Consider the following 19,755-nt stretch of genomic DNA (forward strand, 5'->3'; position numbering starts at 1 on the left):
CTTGTTTTATTTTGACAGGCGATGACAATGAGTAGTGAGATGCATAAGAGTACTACATTAGGAGAAACGGTGAACCTGATGTCTGTAGACTGCCAACGTATCCAGGACACGTTTAACTTCCTCTGGTCATTGACTACGGTGCCACTCCAGACGGCCATCGGTATCTACCTACTGTGGACGTACGTGGAGCTTGGCCCCTCCTGTCTGGCAGGACTGGCTGTCCTAATGTTCATGGTTCCTCTCAACTCATTTGTGGCTGTTAAACAGAGGAAGTTTCAGAGCCTTGTCCTTGCTTACAAGGGTCAGCGCATCAAATTGTTCAGTGAGATTCTGAATGGCATGAAGGTACTGCAAGTCCAATTGATTCATTATTTTGAATATAAATGTATTGAAGTGAATAACTTAATGATAAAAGTGACATTTTGAAAATCTTTAGAATATGGGCATTAATTCAGATTATTTGGTGAGTAATTCAAAATTTATATATTCATGTCACCATTTTATTGTAGTTTCCCTGAGATATCAAAATGCATTTGTTAATTGTGTCCCTCAGGCTCATAGTTCCTCGTAGATTTTAGGAATTTACTCTCAAGGTTAGGCAAGTTCTCGGGCATCCTACTTTTAATCTTTGTAGAATTGCAGTTCATGAACATTTTATTTAATGCTGGTTGTATATTATAGTTATTGAATCTCAAAAGATATGGATATATATCTACAATAATAACAGATTTTATCCCTGTTTTGCTACAGGTACTAAAGATGTATGCATGGGAGCCATCATTCACAGAGAAAGTGTTGGAGATCCGCCAACAGGAGTTGAGGAGACTTAAGCACATTGCCTATCTTCAGGGGATTTACTACATTCTGCTTTTTACTTGCTCCTTTTGTGGTAGGTATTTTGAACTAAATTCAGTATTAGGTCTTGCAAGGTCAGATCTAAAGACATTAAAGGTCAAATCTTAGTTCAAGGTCAGATATGAAGTAGTTCAAGGTCAGATCTGTTGTACAATATGTCAGATTGTAAGTTCAGCTCTGTAGCATCTTTCACATTTTTCAAAGATAACTTTTCTGGAACAGGATAGAACCATAGGATATGCTATCAAAATATGCAGTGCCTGACTGCAAGTCTTAGGCTGGTAGGTTGATTCTTCTATTGGTACCGGATATGAAATTCTTAAGAGAAAACCACATTAAAATTGAGTTAATTTTGAAATGTAAATTTTAATATCTTGATAAGCTTTGAATTTAAAGTGATGGCTTTTGGTTAATAGCCAAGTATAGAAATCGTGCTACTCAGAAATATAAACAAATAAGATATAGAATAAAGATCAGGGGGAGATAACTCAATGTTATCTCCTCCACCCCCTAATTTCTGGTATTTTTGTAAAAAATGAAGAAAAAAAGGCCGAACGAGAAAAAAAATTAGGAGTGGAGCCATTATTTAGATAAAAGAGTCGAGACACAGAACACGGAACCGGGCAAGTGACAACAAAAAATAACCAGATATATCACCAAACACTGAACTGGGGTAGTGACAACAGAACAACCAAACATATCACCGAATACCGAATCGGGGTAGTGACAACAGAACAACCAGACACACACCCACACATTGAACCGGGGTAGTGCCAGCAGTACAACCAGCATACCACCGTACCCCGAGCCACGATATATACCGCTACAATTGAAATATAGAATGTATGTCCGTATCTGTCCGGTCTATGGTCCTCCTTGTAACACTACATGTGTCATTTCCATCATCAATCCCCCCTGAATCTCAATTTCTCTCTAAATTCTGCTACAATGCCTCCAAGATGAGAATCCCGTCCGAAAATGTGCTAGTCGGTCCCATCATCTGGTTTCCAGGGACGCTAGATGGCACAAAATGTCATATGCGTAGCTATATGTAGAGACCAACCAACCAATTGTTTTCCCATAGACCTTAGTGTTAACGTTTTGGATTATTTCATTCAAATTCTTGAATTGAATATGACGATTATGGTTTATAACAAAAGTTTAGGGTCTGATATAACACCTAATCAAAAAAAAAAGTTGGGTCCTTCAGCTCAAATTTTCTCCAGGGTAGCCATTTTGAAAATAGGTGAATTTCGCAGTAAAAATTCTCAAAAATCTTAAATGTTTACCTGTTTACTATTATTACGTGAACTTTTGGGAAAAAAACCAATCGGACTTAAGAAATTTATATCAACATTTCTTATTGATAGTTACCTATCAGGCTACATATCTATTTTCTCACTTCATAACATACTGGCCAATCAGTGGCTGCCAGACATTTTATCCTTGGCACAACGTTCTATACACAGGGGCTGTTTCAAAACTATATTTTTTCAATTGGTTGGTTGTTCCCTTAAGTAATGGTACATGGTCAGAACATTATTGCAATAAGTTGAGATTATTGTTCAAGGTTCAAAGTCAGATCTTAAATGTATGCTTAAGTTTTCATCAATACCACACTAAACATGTCAATGTTAAATCTCATACAAGATGTGAAAAGCTTCACTTCAACTTAAAAAAAACCCTGGTAAAGTCAACCTCATTACAATATATATTCAATACTAAAAGATCAGTATATATTAAGAACGTGTACATTTTTCCAGTAAAAAAAAAGAAGACAATTTCTTTTAGAGTGATAACATTTTATATTGCATGATTGCATATGTTATATGTTGAAAATATGTATGAAAATAATTATTATCTTAGCATCTCATGAGTCAATTTTGGCTGGGTTGGACAAAATATATAGTTTTTTATGTTTTCATAGGTATCTTTTATGACATGTATGACCTAAAGATTGTAAATATATATTGTGTGGCTCTTTAATAAAAAAATGATGATGATGATGATGATGAATCGATCAGACTCCATGTGTTTTAACATATGTAGGCCGACTTTGGTCAGCTAATAGTAACTGGTCTGTCTATTAAAGAAGAAGTGACCACACTTTGATTACATTTAAAGTGCCTGTGTAGAAAGAAAAGAACTTAAGATGTGTATGTCTTGTTGACTTTGGCGCAACCACCAATTTACTTTGGTCTGACTACATCAGCTACACTTCATTTGCACATTGTGTCCCCATTTCGAAGCACAGCAGTGATTGATTGTTGTTTATACACATATATAATCACATTAGACGGAACAGCCTGACTGTAGTAAATAGTTGATGCTCGAAGTAGGCCATAATATACCTCATTTGTACTCAACACAGTCACAAATGAAGCTCAGTACTTCAGCAATTGAGATTTAGTGTTATGACAACTGACATTTTGCTAGCTTGAAAAGTTTGAACTCATGAGAACAATTTGAATTTTGTAATACCAATTTTATGGTTGCCCTTGGTTGCAGGTGATGCTGGCGACCTTTGCGACTTATGTTGTGACCTCTGACAGCCACACACTGAGGGCAGATCAAGCTTTTGTAGCCTTGGCACTCTTCAACATCTTAAGGGTTCCAGTAAACCTACTGTCTCAACTCATCTCCTACGGGGTCCAGGTAACCTTATCTTTTTCCTGTGAAATGTACCCGCTATCTTAAACGTGTTTTACCTTATATTTATCTTTAGTCAACTTTGAATAGAAGGAGATATGTCAGGACCATCGAATAGCATTTCAAAGCATTTTCACTCAAACTGCAAAATAATGTTGAGTAATTTTGTTTCCAGATGTTATAGTCGTTTTGTATAATTAAATATGGTCATAGCTATGTATTTTTGTTTGTATCCACAGGCAATGGTATCCATCAAAAGAATCAGAAATTACCTAAGTGGTAGTGACCTTGACCCCAACAATGTGCACTTTACAGATAGTAATGGTAGGTGATATTTACGTCAATAATTGTTGTAAATTAATGTACTCACAAAATTATCATTGACATGTAAAAATGTAAAGGCGAGCTAGGTCCACCTGTGAGGAATAATTTACCAGAATCATTTTGTCCACTTGTCCATTTTCTGTATATGACTTGCTCATGAAAGATGATTGTTTTTAGCTCAACTGGCCTGAAGGGCCGGTGAGCTTATGCCCTGGTGCAGTGTCCGTCTGTCGTCCGGCATCCATCAACATTTCTTTAAATCCCTACTAGTCCTTAATACCTGAATGGATTTTGATGAAATTTGGTCTGAAGCATTATTGAGCAAAGGAGATCAAACGTTGTATAATTGGAGGATGTGGCTCCCCTGGGGCCGAAGGGGTAGGGCCAAATAGGGGAAATTGAGATAAATCGTTTAAATCCCTACTTGTCCTGAATGCTTGAATGGGTTTTTAGGTCACCTTAGACGAAGTCTCAAGTGATCTTTTCTAATCGCCTTTTGTCCGTCATCGTCTGACGTCCGTTGTCCGTCGTGCGTCCATAAACAAACTTGGCTGACATTATCAGCTTGGGATGGCAGTTTGATGGTGTGCACATGTTGGCCCTGACTGGCCCCCAGGGGCTGAATTAGGTGGTGCTAAAAAGGGTCAAATTGACTGAAATTTCCAAATTCTTCTTCTCAAGACCCAAATAAGGTAGAATCAAATACTCTTCATAGATGGAATGGCTTTAAGGTGCTTTACAAAAATTATGAATGTCATGACCCTGGGGTCACACATTTTTCCCTGGGGAGGGGGTAAATTTAACTATAATTTATATATATTAGGGAAATCACAGTTTTGACTTTGACTTGTTTGATTGGAATTCATTCTAACTTTGTTAACATTATCAGCATGGGATGACATCTTAATGGTATACAGATGTTGGCCCTGACTGACCCCTAGGGGCTGATGGTTGGGGCCAAAAAGGGTCAGTTAAATTAACTGAAATATTTCAAATCTCAGGTGACCGTTAAGGCCCATGGGCTTCTTGTAATGAAATTTGGTCTGGAGCATCATGGGACTAAGTTTTTTTTATATACAGTATCTTTTAAATCATTGGGATCCTCACTCCATAACCATGTACATGTATAGCATTGTTGGGCATATAGAGATAAACACAATCATGATTGAAAAAATATGCCCTGGGGTCTTTTTCCACCCCTAAGCATTGCTTGACATCAACAAATATAGGTATTAACAATTAGAACATGAACATTATTTTGATGTTTGGGCAAATCCAACCAGGTCAGCGATACAGGCCCTATGGACCTCTTGTTTTTTTTCTCACCCAAACTCTTTAGGTAACCATTGTTAGTCATGTTAGGGCCATATATGCTTTTCGATAATTCATGGTTAAATATATTTGTTGAATTTAAACCAGTATGAATTAAACAAAGTATATATTTGTTGAATTTAAACTAGTATGAAAATGAACTTGGCATTTAGGATAGTTCTGTTGGTTTTAAGTTGATGTTTAGTAGAAGGAAGCTCAGGTTTGATTCTGTCTACAGATTATGCAGTAGAAGTAAATCATGGTACATTTACATGGGACAGAGAGATGCCTCAGCCAACACTTAAAGAGTAAGTATCAGCTTTTCTCTATAACATTACATAGTCCTAGACCGAGGATGAAAATCTACAAATCAGATGACAGTAATACATGGCAGTATTTCACAGACCGAGGATGAAAATCCACAAATCAAATGTCAGCAACACATGGCAGTATTTCACATATACCAAGGATGAAAATTCATCAATCTAATAGTTTACATTTCTCATTTATGTACAAGACTAGAAAAAAATCTGTGAGAATTAATAATTGATAGAAATCATTTGTGATGGGAATATTCTCCAGTTAAATGCTTTGTCTTTCACCCCAAGCAAATAGTGGTACAATCATTGAAAACAATTATCTGATAAAAAAATATGGCACTTTTTTTCAAATTCTGCTGATTGTCAATTTAGAGCTGGTAGGTTGGAAAACATTTTCAGCTCACCGGTTACGAGTAACCGAGAGCTAATGCTGTCACCCCGGCGTCGGCGTCCCACCCCAAAACTTTAAAGTTTTTGGAGTAAGTTTTTGGAAAGCTTGTAAGTCCAAAAGTATACACCTCATGCCCTTCTAAGTTGGTTTATACATTCATTAGAGGTCTAGGTATGATATTATGGCAAAATCATGCAGAAAACAATTGTGATTTTTTCGCATTTTACCATTTTGTGGACTTTTTTTGCACCAAAACTCACTTTAAAGTTTTGGAGGTAAGTCCAAAAGTATACACTTATCACCCTTCTAATTTGGTTTATACATTCATTAGAGATCCAGGAGTGATGCTGTGGCAAATCATGCAGAAAAAAATTGGCATTTTGGTATTTTACTATTTAGTGGACTTACTTTTTTTGACACAAAAACTCACTTTAAAGATTTTGGGGGTTAGTTTTGAAAAGCTTGTAAGTCCACACCCTTCTTATTTGGTTCATACATCCATTAGAGGTCTAGGAGCGATATTATGTGACATACAATTTCAAAATGACATGCTTATACATACATGAAAAATGAATGCATAGTGTGATTGCTGCCGCCGGTGAACTTTCGCAATCATTGATTGCACTTGTTTAGCTCACCTGCCCTAAGCGAGGCGTCCGTCGTTCGTCCGTCGTTCGTCCGTCGTCAGGCCAGCCGGCGTCAACTTTTCCATTTAAACAACTTCTTCTCAATAACCAAAAGACCCATGGACGTGATATTGGGTCTGTAGCATGCTGGAGTAAAAGGCTACCAAGTTTGTTCAAATGAATGTCCTTGCCCTTCATTCAAGGTCACAGGGATCAAGTAGGCTGAAATCATTAAACGACTTCTTCTCAATAACTAAAAGACCCAGGGACTTTATATTGGGCCTGTAACTTGCTGGGGTGGGGGGCTACAAGGAGTGTTCAAATGAATGACCTTGACCTTCACTCAAGGTCACAGGGGTCAAATATGCTAAAATCATTTAAACGACTTCTTCTCAATAACCAAAAGACCCAGGGAGTTGATAGGTGAAGGGCTACCAAGTTTGTTGAAATGAATCACCTTGACCTTTCAAGGTGAGAGCAGTCAAATAGGCTAAAATATTTCTATGACTTATTTTCAATAACTGAAAGGTCCAGAGACCTTATATTTAGCTTTAAGCATTCTTGGATGAAGGCTATAGTAAGTTTGTTCAAATGAATGACCTTGATCATAATTTAAGTTTGAAAGAGTTAAATTGGCCAAAATATTTAAAAAACACACTTTTTCAAATAACTGCCAGGCCCTGAGATCTTATACATTTTGTATCTGGTCTCTGATACACCTGTTCTTAATTATGTTTATTTATGAAAAGGATCACTAGATAGCAGGTGAGCGATTCGGGCCCATTGGGCACTTGTTTTTATTATTATTCTTAGTATCATCTGAATGGAAAACAAATGAATATTTCCCATTGCAAATTTCAACCACAAACAAATTCCATTGGATGCTGAACCTTGGTTATTGAATTAATAAGTTAGGGCATGTTTACCTCTAAAACTGAGTTATATGCATGTACAGTTAAAAAAAAATTGGAAAGATAATTGCATTATTATACCTCCAACCTCAAAATTCAATGGTCAGGATTTGGAAGCCAAAAATGTAATCATGGAGAATAATCTATATTATTTGATAGTCTATAGATGTACATTATTATGAATGCTGATTGTACAAAGACATATGTTTTGCCTACTGAATTAAAGAATAAATAAATAAACATAATATTATACATTATTAATCTTTTATTGATTTCTCTAAGTTTACACAAAGCTATGGATTTCTATAATTCTTGCGTCTGCTGTAGTATTCACTTTCACATCCCGGACGGCCAGCTAGTTGCAGTGGTTGGACAGGTCGGGGCCGGCAAGTCTTCTCTCATATCCTCCTTACTGGGAAACCTCAACAAGCTCCAGGGCAATGTCACAGTCAAGGTCAGTTTAAGGTCAAGTCTAGTATATAGGGGTCAGTATTAATGTTTGTACATAAGATTTAAAATCCGTTACTATTTACTGAATGATAATAGAATATAAGAAAAGTCAGGTTCTAGGTCATTTTTAAAGGCCAAACATATTAAAAACTGAGTCAACGTTAAATGCTAATATATGGAAAGAATCAGTGGATTGTTTTTGTTAAACTGCTGAACATTGTGATACTGTAGTGAGATTATGTAATTTTCAGTTTTCATCCTATAATTTTAGATATGAATATAGAGTGGTAGGCTGGCCACCAGCCCTAAGTGTTTTTCCTACAATTTGTTTGTTTGTTTGTGTTTTATGGCCCATCGACAACTAGGGTCATTAAGAGCCAAACAATATACCGTATTTGACCTAATAAGGGCGCCCCTACCTTTTTTTTCAAGGAAATGAATCTTTGACTGAGTGTCAAAATGGTGTTCAAAAGTAATAATTCATAATAAATATTTTGTTACTTTAAGTGTTCAATTTTCTTCAGCATATTAAGTAACTGAAACCCAAGTTTTGGCCACATTTTGTCTATTCCTACAGATGACATGTCAGTGCAAAGAGCATCTGAAACTAAACACACATACAAATAATAACTTACCATCTTTATTTGTAGATAAAGTAAATGACTTCATTCTTGTTGATAAATAACTTTTGTTCAGAACAGAAAGCTAGTAAAAGACATTGTAAATCAAGTATTAGGTCAAAGAAAACAATGTCTGATATGATCTGGGAAATCACCTGTGTCTATATATATAAATAGAACACAAAAGAGTTCCATTTGAACATAAATGGTGGAACACAAGTTCTCTGTTCTAAAGATCAGCTGGCATGGTTTACAAGTTTACAGGAATATTCAAGTGATGTTAAAGCTTAATATATGATAATGAATAGATATCTTCATCTGGAATATTTTTTTGACTGAATATTTTACCGTTTCCACAGCCTTGGGTATTCTGCTATAAGGTATAGTCTGTTTCATAAAACTTTAGAATAACTAATCTTAATAAGGGTGCCTCCACTGTCAATTACCCGCGCCCTGCGCCCTTAGGTCAAATAAGGTACTATCGTTTTTATTTTTTTCGTTAAAATCAGATAAAATTGGTCATTTTTAAAAGCGTTTGTATTGTATATTTAGATCATTATGATAAAAAAGTTGATTAAGAATGGTAAAATATATTATGTATACGAATAGAGTGATATATATAGAATGTCAAAGAGAGTAACGTAAAAGACATTTTGCTACAAATTGCTCCTGACAGCTAAATTGTAATACATTGTACTACATGTAGTTTATCTTCCCTTGGTTTGACTAGAGGCCAAAAAACCATAAACCTCAATTTCATTTATGATCTTAATATTCTAGAGACAGGGCCAGTCTAATAGAGAGAGGTATTGTCCCCCATTAGACAGCATTTTGATTTTCAAATGCTACATTTTCATATGTGATGTGACCTATTTTTCCTACTCCTGCAGGGAAAGGTAGCCTACGTACCACAGGAAGCATGGATTCAGAATGCCACACTTATGAACAACATCCTGTTTGGTAAACAACTGCTGGCCAAAAAGTACAAAAAAGTCATAGAGGCATGTGGACTGGGACCGGACCTGGAGATGTTACCTGGTGGAGACCAGATTGAGATAGGCGAAAAGGTAGATATAATTAAGGAAGATGTCAGACTATTTTCATGTTTATGAAGCATCAAAAAACTTCAAGATAATCTCTGCTGACTATAGACACATGCTAACAATACAAAATGTACTGAGTGTTGTTATGCTGATAACTGGTGATGTACTGGATACTGTTAGGCACATTATTAGCTCACCTAGTCCAAAGGACCACGGTACGCTTATGCCATACCTTGGCATCCGTCGTCCGTCTTGTCGTCCATCTTGATATAAACAGCTTCTTCTCTGGAACTAAGCGATGCATATAGCTCATATTTGTCTTGAAGCATTGTTATGTGGTGGGGATTCAAAATTGTATAAATGGTGGGACTGACCCCCTGGGGGCCTGAGGGGTCGGCCAAAAGGGGTCAGTGTGGCTAAATTGCTATAATCAACTAGTTGTCTTGAAGTAAGCGATGAATATCTATCATATTTGATTGGTATCATCCTTATTGGGTAAGGGTTCAAAATTGTACAAATTGTGGGGCTGACCCCCTGAGTGCCTAAGGGGCGGGGCCAAAAGTGGTCCATTTGGCAATATTGATATTAATGACTTCTTTTCTGGAACTAAGCAATGTATGACATTGATATTTCTGTGGTAACATCCCAAGGAGGCTGGGATTCAAATTTATACAAATAATGGCTATTAGCAAATAGAACATAAACATTATTTTGATGTTTGATCAAATAAACCAGGTGAGCGATACAGGCCATCTGGGCCTCTTGTTGGTAATAATTGTCAGGATCTACTGCCATTGGTATGGAACTTCTGTATGACAAGCCAAGTTGTCATTTATTTGTGGAGCAATGTTAAACGTTAATAAGATATCTTATATGTTTGTAACATGTATTATTTAAAGTTTATTAGATATCTTATGTAATATACAAGATATCTCATAAAAGATATAATATCTAATAAACTTTTCTTTGTGATATCTGATATAATATATAAGATATCATATATATTATATAAGATATCTTATATATTTTTTATAAGATATCTTATAAACTTTTCTTTCTGAGATATCTTATATATTATTTTAAATATCTCATTAAAGATATAAGATATCTTATAAAGAAAAGTTTATGAAATACAACAAAAATGTATCTTATAAAGAAGGAGACTCTCGCGAGACCAACAAAAAATAAAAGTCCGAAAATGAATGCTCCCATTGTAAGGTCATTTCCGTTTTTTGTTGGAAGGCCAGAAGTATGGCTAAAAGAGTGGCGACTGCTGCAATAAACTGAATACAATGATAACATTTTATAAATATGACAATTTTAAATCTGTATCAAACCATTGTATGATGTTTCAGCTTCTGTCATGTGTTCCGATAAGATTTTCTCGGCTCCATCATCGAGTGGAGGAGAGGAGTGTTCCTTATCTCAAATTCAAATATCGTTCTTTTTAAATATCTTTTAAAGGAATTATATAAGATATCTGATATAATTTTCTTTATAAGATATCTCATTTAGTTTTCTTTATAAGATATCATAACTTTTATGAGATATCTTATATATTACATTATATAAGATATCTTAAATAATATATAAGATATCTCATCAAGAAAAGTTCATAAGATATCTTATAAAATATATAAAATATCTTATATAATATATATGATATTTTATATATTATATCTGATATCTTACACAGAAAAGTTTATTAGATATTAGATCTTTTATGAGATATCTTGTATATTACATAAGATATCTCATACACTTTAAATAATACATCTGACAAACATATAAGATATCTCATAAACATATAAGATATCTTTGTTATATGATTTGGAAAATTCCTAGATCAATGTTGCTACGTGAATAAATGACAATTTGGCTTGCCATACTTCTGTGTCACTTGACTATGACATAAGCCTTTACAGAATATTTGAAAATACCAAGATATTTACATTAAGAAAATGACAAGGGACCATTAAACCCCTTAAGACAATTAACATACAAGGCCATTGAAATCTAAACACACAGAGGGTGTTAAAAACACAATCTAGTGCGCTTCATGGAATTTGCCTCTGTCCAGTTGGCATTCATATTGACTATGAATGCCAACTGAAAGCCGTTCAATGCTTAAGTGACAATGATGGTGTTATAGTGTCATTACTGTTCATTGGGAAACTGGAAACTGGTGTCATTTAAATTTTAATGAATGGATATAAATAAATAAATGTAACATTGGCATAATTTAAAGACCACACCAACAAAGATGAGAAAACTAGTCTCTAGTTTGTTGGGACTGCAGATGTACGCCTTTTCAAAGTTTTACCCTTACTCTCCAATCGCCATGCATACCATAAGATAACGGAAACACACTGGGACAACCTATCTGCCACTTATCAACCCTGCATTGGCGCTATTCTAGGACTTAAATGTAATGCAATATCTGGGTATTTGATTTGTGTTTTCTACAGTAACATCATTCATTCTGCTTTTATTATCTTGTGTAAAATTAACATTAACACATTCCCAGTAGGGAGTAAGAGATACACAACTGATCACAGTAAATCATGTTCCATATGTGTTCAGGGTATCAACATCAGTGGTGGACAAAAGCAGCGGATCAGTTTGGCACGGGCCGTGTACAATAACTCTAACGTCTATCTCATGGATGATCCTCTCAGTGCAGTTGATGCTCATGTCGGCAAACACATATTCAACAAAGTAATAGGAGCAAAGGGTCTGCTCAAAAACAAGGTATATATATAGCTCGACTGGAGAAATAGTGAATATTCTCCTGTCTGAGAAATCATGTTTAAATGTACATGTACATACCAGGTACAAAGGATTGGAAGTTAATCTTAAAAATATACTGATTCCCTATGTAGACCAGGGTTTTGGTGATACAGGCCTGTCAAGCATATTCTTTGTAATGTTTACTGATTCCCTTCATGTAGATAAGAGTTTTGGTGATACAGGCCTAACAAGCCTTTTATTTGTTATGTTTACTGATTGTCTTTGTAGACAAGAGTTTTAGTCACCCATGGTATCCAATGGCTGCCAATGGTGGACAATATTTTGGTGATGGTAGATGGCAGGATATCCGAATCTGGTTCATATGAAGATCTCATCTCTCATGATGGACCCTTTGCACAGTTCCTCAAGGAGTACTTCTTAGAAGATGAGGAAGAAGATGATAAAGTTGATCCTGAGTGTATGTGTCAATTGTAATGAGGTTTTTGGTCTCCAAATCAAGCTGCAATAAGGACACTAGACTGTTCTCATATAAATCAGAAAATACTTGGTACTTTTATATGGGATCATTATAACCTCATACTCTTGTTTTATAGTGTTTTTTTTTAAAAATTTGTAATGCTTTTGGTAGCTGGTGGTATCTCCACCATTTATTGAATTAAGCATGAAGCATTCATAAGACATAATAGGCTACAGACAGGTCTGATGATGCAGATTTGTCTGTTTGTAAACTGATTATACTATATTTTGTTTCCATGTAGTGAGAGCCATCAAGGACAAGATATTTCAGCAGGTAGAGACTGTGACCTCTGAAGGTCTAACCTCTGATGACCAACGCAGTCTTCCTCTTAGTTTACGTCGGTATGGGTTCTTCTAAACACCTCAACAAATTAACGGAACTGTATTTTCAAAACATGTATCTATAAAGGTTTGCTGAATGAAGAAATATTGACAACTATAGCAGATTAGGCTTGATAGATTTTAATTCTTGTTGACAATTATAAATAGGATTGACAGTATTGAACTTAATTGATTTTGGACATACAAGTTATGTTTTGTAATCAAATTAAAATATAATTGACATGAATTTACAGTGCCAGTGTAAGTCGTCGAGGAAGTCGTCTTCTCAAACGAAAGGAGGAGATTCGCAAACCTATAGTGGGGACAAAACAACAACTAACCCAGCAGGAGACTGCAAAAGTTGGAGGGGTGAGTTAAGGTCTCGTATTATAGTAAGGAGACTACTGAAACTGATGTTGGAGGGGTGAGCTAAGGTCTGGTACAGTAAGGAGACTACTGAAACTGATGTGGGAGGGGTGGTACAATAAGGAGACTACTGAAACTGATGTGGGAGGGGTGGTACAATAAGGAGACTACTGAAACTGATGTGGGAGGGGTGGTACAATACGGAGACTACTGAAACTGATGTGGGAGGGGTGAGCTAAGGTCTGGTACAGTAAGGAGACTACTGAAACTGATGTGGGAGGGGTGGTACAATAAGGAGACTACTGAAACTGATGTGGGAGGGGTGGTACAATAAGGAGACTACTGAAACTGATGTGGGAGGGGTGAGCTAAGGTCTGGTACAGTAAGGAGACTACTGAAACTGATGTGGGAGGGGTGAGCTAAGGTCTGGTACAATACGGAGACTACTGAAACTGATGTGGGAGGGGTGAGCTAAGGTCTGGTACAGTAAGGAGACTACTGAAACTGATGTTGGAGGGGTGAGCTAAGGTCTCGTACAGTAAGTAGACTACTGAAACTGATGTTGGAGGGGTGAGCTAAGGTCTCGTACAGTAAGGAGACTACTGAAACTGATGTGGGAGGGGTGAGCTAAGGTCTCGTACAGTAAGGAGACTACTGAAACTGATGTGGGAGGGGTGAGCTAAGGTCTCGTACAGTAAGGAGACTACTGAAACTGATGTGGGAGGGGTGAGCTAAGGTCTCGTACAGTAAGTAGACTACTGAAACTGATGTTGGAGCGGTGAGCTAAGGTCTCGTACAGTAAGTAGACTACTGAAACTGATGTTGGAGCGGTGAGCTAAGGTCTGGTACAATAAGGAGACTACTGAAACTGATGTGGGAGGGGTGAGCTAAGGTCTCGTAAGGAGACTACTGATGTAGGAGGGGCGAGTCCATTGACTGTCTGTCCAGCTGTCCAGTATCATACATAAATGAAAGGCTACCAAGTTTGTTAGTTTGTTATTTGGTCTGTAGCATGCTTGGGTGAAGGGCTGGAACATTTGTTTTAATTTTTCTAATGAATGACCTTGACATAGATTCAAGGTCACAGGCTAAAGTCTCAAAACGACTTTTTCCCAATAACCAAGAGGCCCAAGGAGTTGACCTAGCCTACTCTGATATTTGAATAAAGTGATAATCAGCTTTAAGTTAGTATCTGCAGAAATGACCTAGATCAACTTCAGAGTTGTGTAGTATTTGGTGAGTCAGTCTTGTTTATCTGACAGGTTTTATGTTCCCTATCATTCCATTACGGCTTTTCAGCTGTTCCTAGAGGTGCAGGACAACAGCTTTTATATGAGAAGAGTATAGTGTGAAATGGATAATATTAGTAAAGAAAACATCATTTGATACACAGTATGGAAATCATAAGTATTAATTAATTCCCTTGTTAATAAAAAAAACTTTTCTGTCATAACAGGTGAAAATGGATGTGTTCACATCATATTTTGGAGCAGCTGGGTGGTGGTCAGTGGCTGTAATCATGATCATGTTTGCTGGGTTCCACACTACCAGTATATTCTCTAACTTCTGGTTGACATTCTGGACGGAGGACACAACACTTCTGAATCTCTCCTTACAAGATACCCCGGAGTACATAGATAGGTCCTACAGCTATCTCCTTGTGTATGGTTTATTGGGTGTTATACAAGGTATGTCAATCTGCAAACATGAGTTCAAGCATTTTAATCATCATGCCACAGTTTAGATCTGGTTCCTGGTAATTATTATTTAATTCTTGAATTGCATTTGACATCTACAGGTTAAGGATTGGGTTACACTCTGGTAATAAGTCAGAATTAATTATGTCATGCTACTTATTCTAGACACAAAGGTTCTTTTGATGTCTTGAAGCATAAATTTATTGTGAACATCAGTTTAGTGTTGCATTGCCTTACAGCTGTACTGGTTTTGATCTATGGGCTCATGCTGGCTGTGAGAATGGTGATCGCTGCAGGTAAACTCCACAAGAAAATGCTCCTCACTATTATGCGGTGCCCAATGTCATTCTTTGATACAACACCAATCGGTAGGATTATCAACCGTTTCTCAAGTGACGTGGATATCATGGACAACAGTCTGCCCATCACCTGTCGTATCTCACTGAACACGTTCTTCCTTTCACTCAGCACTGTGATCGTCGTCAGTGTCAACACACCTGAGTTTCTCATTATCATTGTACCTGTGGCTGTTCTTTATTTCATCATCCTGGTGAGGAAATCATTGTTATTGAAGTAAGATTTAATGTTCTTAGCAACGAAGGATGACTTAATAATCCTAGCAATGAAAGGTAATTTAATATCCCTAGTAAAGAAGGGTGATTTAATATCCCTAGCAACGAAGGTTGATTTAATATCCCTAGCAACGAAGGTTGATTTGATATTTCTAGCAACGAAGGTTGATTTAATATCCCTAGCAACGAAGGTTGATTTGATATCCCTAGCAACGAAGGTTGATTTAATATCCCTAGCAACGAAGGGTGATTTAATATCTCTAGCAACGAAGGGTGATTTAATATCTCTAGCAACGAAGGGTGATTTAATATCCCTAGCAACGAAGGGTGATTTAATATCCCTAGCAACGAAGGGTGATTTAATATCTCTAGCGACAAAGGTTGATTTAATATCCCTAGCAACGAAGGTTGATTTAATATCCCTAGCAACGAAGGTTGATTTGATATCCCTAGCAACGAAGGTTGATTTGATATTTCTAGAAACAAAAGGTGATTTAATATCTCTAACAATGAAGGGTGATTTAATATCTCTAACAATGAAAGGTGATTTAATATCCCTCTAAGAACAAAAGGTGATTTAATATCCCTAGCACCGAATGGTGATTTAATATCTCTAACAATGAAGGGTGATTTAATATCCCTAGCGATGAAAGGTGTATACTGAAATTTGTTTCTCACTTTGTTGTAGCTAGACATTATCAACCTCTGTCCGAATTTATTTTAGTTTGTTGAAATTATAGAATTAATGGCATAAAGACATAAATAATAATAATCACTGACATTATAAATCCCCACCTCATGGCAGTTGAAAACGTGAAATAAAGGTAGTTTACTGTTTGAATAATTATGCATTCATTATTTAAATTCATAGCTTACTGGCAATATTTCATGAACTCTCCTCAGAAATACTACATTCCTACATCAAGGCAGCTTAAAAGGTTAAATAAAAGGTAGTTACTTTTTAAATAATTATGCACTCCATATCCAAATAGATAATTAAATTTATAGCTAACTGACATTATTTCATGAACTCTCCTCAGAAATTCTACATTCCTACATCACGGCAGCTGAAAAGACTTGAGTCGATGACAAGGTCGCCAGTCTATAATCACTTCAGTGAAACTGTTTCTGGGGCAAGTGTGATCCGAGCCTACCGAGCGCAGGACCGTTTTATCAAGGAGTCAATGGACAGAGTCGACCAGAACCTGGTCTTCTATTATGGATACTTTGTATCTTCTAGGTGACTGTTCTTGATTGTTTTACTTCCCTTTCTTACTACTTAAACAGAATCAATTGTATTTGTATAGTGCCATAGGCTTTAAGCTACCTGAACACATGATTATTATGAGTATTCTGGACAGATTTCACTCATATTTTTCAGTCAAGGTTAAATCACACTTGACCATTTTTAGCTCACCTGCCCGAAGGGCAAGTGAGCTTATGCCATGGTGCGGCGTCCGTCGTCCGTCCGTCCGTCTGTCCGTCCGTCCGTCCGGCCGTCCATCCGGCCGTCCGGCGTCAACTTTTTCATTTAAACAACTTCTTCTCAATAACCAAGAGGCCCAGGGACTTAATATTGGGCCTGTAGCATGCTGGGGTGAAGGGCTACAAAGTTTGTTCAAATAAATGACCTTGACCTTCATTCAAGGTCACATGGATCAAATAGGCTATAATCTTCAAACAACTTCTTCTCAATAACCAAGAGGCCCAGGGACTTGATATTGGGCCTGTAGCATGCTGGGGTGAAGGGCTACAAAGTTTGTTCAAATAAATGACCTTGACCTTCATTCAAGGTCACATGGGTCAAATAGGCTATAATCTTCAAACGACTTCTTCTCAATAACCAAGAGGCTCAGGGACTTGATATTGAGCATGTAGCATGCTGGAGTGAAGGGCTGCAAAGTTTGTTCAAATAAATGACCTTGACCTTCATTCAAGGTCACATGGATCAAATAGGCTATAATCTTCAAACAACTTCTTCTCAATAACCAAGAGGCCCAGGGACTTGATATTGGGCCTGTAGCATGCTGGGGTGAAGGGCTACAAAGTTTGTTCAAATAAATGACCTTGACCTTCATTCAAGGTCACATGGGTCAAATAGGCTATAATCTTCAAACGACTTCTTCTCAATAACCATGAGGCCCAGGGACTTGATATTGGGCCTGTTGTTTGCTGTTGTGAAGGGCTACAAAGTTTGTTCAAATAAATGACCTTCACCTTCATTGAAGGTCACATGGGTCAAATAGGCTATAATCTTCAAACGACTTCTTCTCAATAACCATGAGGCCCAGGGACTTGATATTGGGCCTGTAGCTTGCTGGGGTGAAGGGCTACAAAGTTTGTTCAAATAAATGACCTTCACCTTCATTGAAGGTCACATGGGTCAAATAGGCTATAATCTTCAAACGACTTCTTCTCAATAACCAAGAGGCCCAGGGACTTGATATTGGGCCTGTAGCTTGCTGGGTTGAAGGGCTACAAAGTTTGTTCAAATGAATGACCTTGACCTTCATCCAAGGTCACATGGGTCAAATAGGCTATAATCTTCAAACGACTTCTTCTCAATAACCACGAGGCCCAGGGACTTGATATTGGGCCTGTAGCATGCTGGGGTGAAGGGCTACAAAGTTTGTTCAAATAAATGACCTTGACCTGCATTCAAGGTCACATGGGTCAAATAGGCTATAATCTTCAAACGACTTCTTCTCAATAACCAAGAGGCCCAGGGACTTGATATTGGGCCTGTAGCATGCTGGGGTGAAGGGCTACCAATTTTGTTCAAATAAATGACCTTGACCTACATTCAAGGTCACGGGTGAAATTTGCGATAGCCAAGAGCCTCCAAGACCTGATATTAGGCCAATAGAATGCTGGAATGAATAAAACTAGCTTACAATGCTATTATTGATTAAAGAGGTAATCAACATAGTATCTTTAGAAATGACCTCATCAACTTCAAAGTTGCTGTAGAGCCAGGTGAGCGATACAGGCCCATTGGGCCTCTTGTTAAGATAAAAAAAAGTTGTGTACACAATATCTCATGAACCGCAAAACAGATTTAGTTCATAACCAAAAACCATTACATCACAGCAACAAGTTGTACCCCAGATTTCTTTGATCAAACAGATATTAGTTTTTAGATTACCTGAGACAAAGTCTCAAGTGACCTATTCTAATTGCCTATTGTCCGTCGTCGTGCGTTGCTGCGTCATGCGTCCGTAAACAATTTACATTTTCGTCTTCTTCTCCAAAATCCCTAAACAAAATTCAATGAAATTTGGCTGGAAGCTTCTATGGCTAAAGGTCAACCAAAATTGTGAATTATATGGTCCCCACCCCCAGGGGCCTGAGGGGCGGGGCTAAAATGGGTCAAATTGACTAAAACTTCAAAAATCTTCTTCTCTACTCTCAGATATAGTGGAATCAAACAATCTTCATAGATGGAAGGGTCTTAAGGTGCTTTACCAAAATTGTGAATTTCATGACCCAGGGGTCTCACGTTTGCCCCTGGGGAGGGGTCTCAAGTTTGCCCCTGGGGAGGGGGTAAACTTTACTATAGTTTATATAGGGAAATCACATTTTTGACTATAATTTGTTTGATTTCGATTGGAATTCATTCTAACTTGGTAAACATTATCAGCATGGGATGACAGTTTGATGGCATGCACATGTTGGCCCTGATTGACCCCCAGGGGCTGATGGGCAGGGCTAAAAAGGGTCAAATTGACTGAAATTTCACAAATCTGCTTTTTAGCTCACCTGCCCAAAGGGCAAGTGAGCTTATGCCGTGGCGCGGCGTCCGTCGTCCGTCCGGCCGTCCGGCCGTCCGTCCGGCGTCAACTTTCCATTCAAGCAACTTCTTCTCAATAACCAAAAGGCCTAGAGACCTAATATTGGGCCTGTAGCATGCTGGGGTGAAGGGCTACCAAGTTTGTTCAAATGAATGACCTTGACCTTCATTCAAGGTCACAGGAGTCAAAAAGGCTAAAATCTTTAAACGACTTCTTCTCAATAACCAAGAGTCCCAGGGAC

General features: G+C 37.3%; 1 protein-coding gene across 1 annotated transcript in view; it reads left to right on the forward strand.

Annotated features, from left to right (window-relative positions):
• The window catches only part of LOC117333017 (multidrug resistance-associated protein 1-like), a 29,890-nt gene continuing 10,135 nt past the window's right edge, over positions 1–19,755 (forward strand). The window contains 15 exon segments of the mRNA XM_033892127.1: positions 1–345; positions 751–840; positions 842–889; positions 3,364–3,510; positions 3,744–3,828; positions 5,378–5,447; positions 7,715–7,841; positions 9,348–9,524; positions 12,084–12,251; positions 12,519–12,708; positions 13,010–13,109; positions 13,343–13,457; positions 14,911–15,142; positions 15,391–15,701; positions 16,764–16,963. Of these exon segments, the coding sequence (XP_033748018.1) occupies positions 22–345; positions 751–840; positions 842–889; positions 3,364–3,510; positions 3,744–3,828; positions 5,378–5,447; positions 7,715–7,841; positions 9,348–9,524; positions 12,084–12,251; positions 12,519–12,708; positions 13,010–13,109; positions 13,343–13,457; positions 14,911–15,142; positions 15,391–15,701; positions 16,764–16,963 (2,384 nt within the window). The 5' untranslated portion in view covers positions 1–21.

This window comes from Pecten maximus, chromosome 8, assembly GCF_902652985.1.
Source record: "Pecten maximus chromosome 8, xPecMax1.1, whole genome shotgun sequence".
In the NCBI taxonomy this organism is placed as follows: Eukaryota; Metazoa; Mollusca; class Bivalvia; order Pectinida; family Pectinidae; genus Pecten; species Pecten maximus.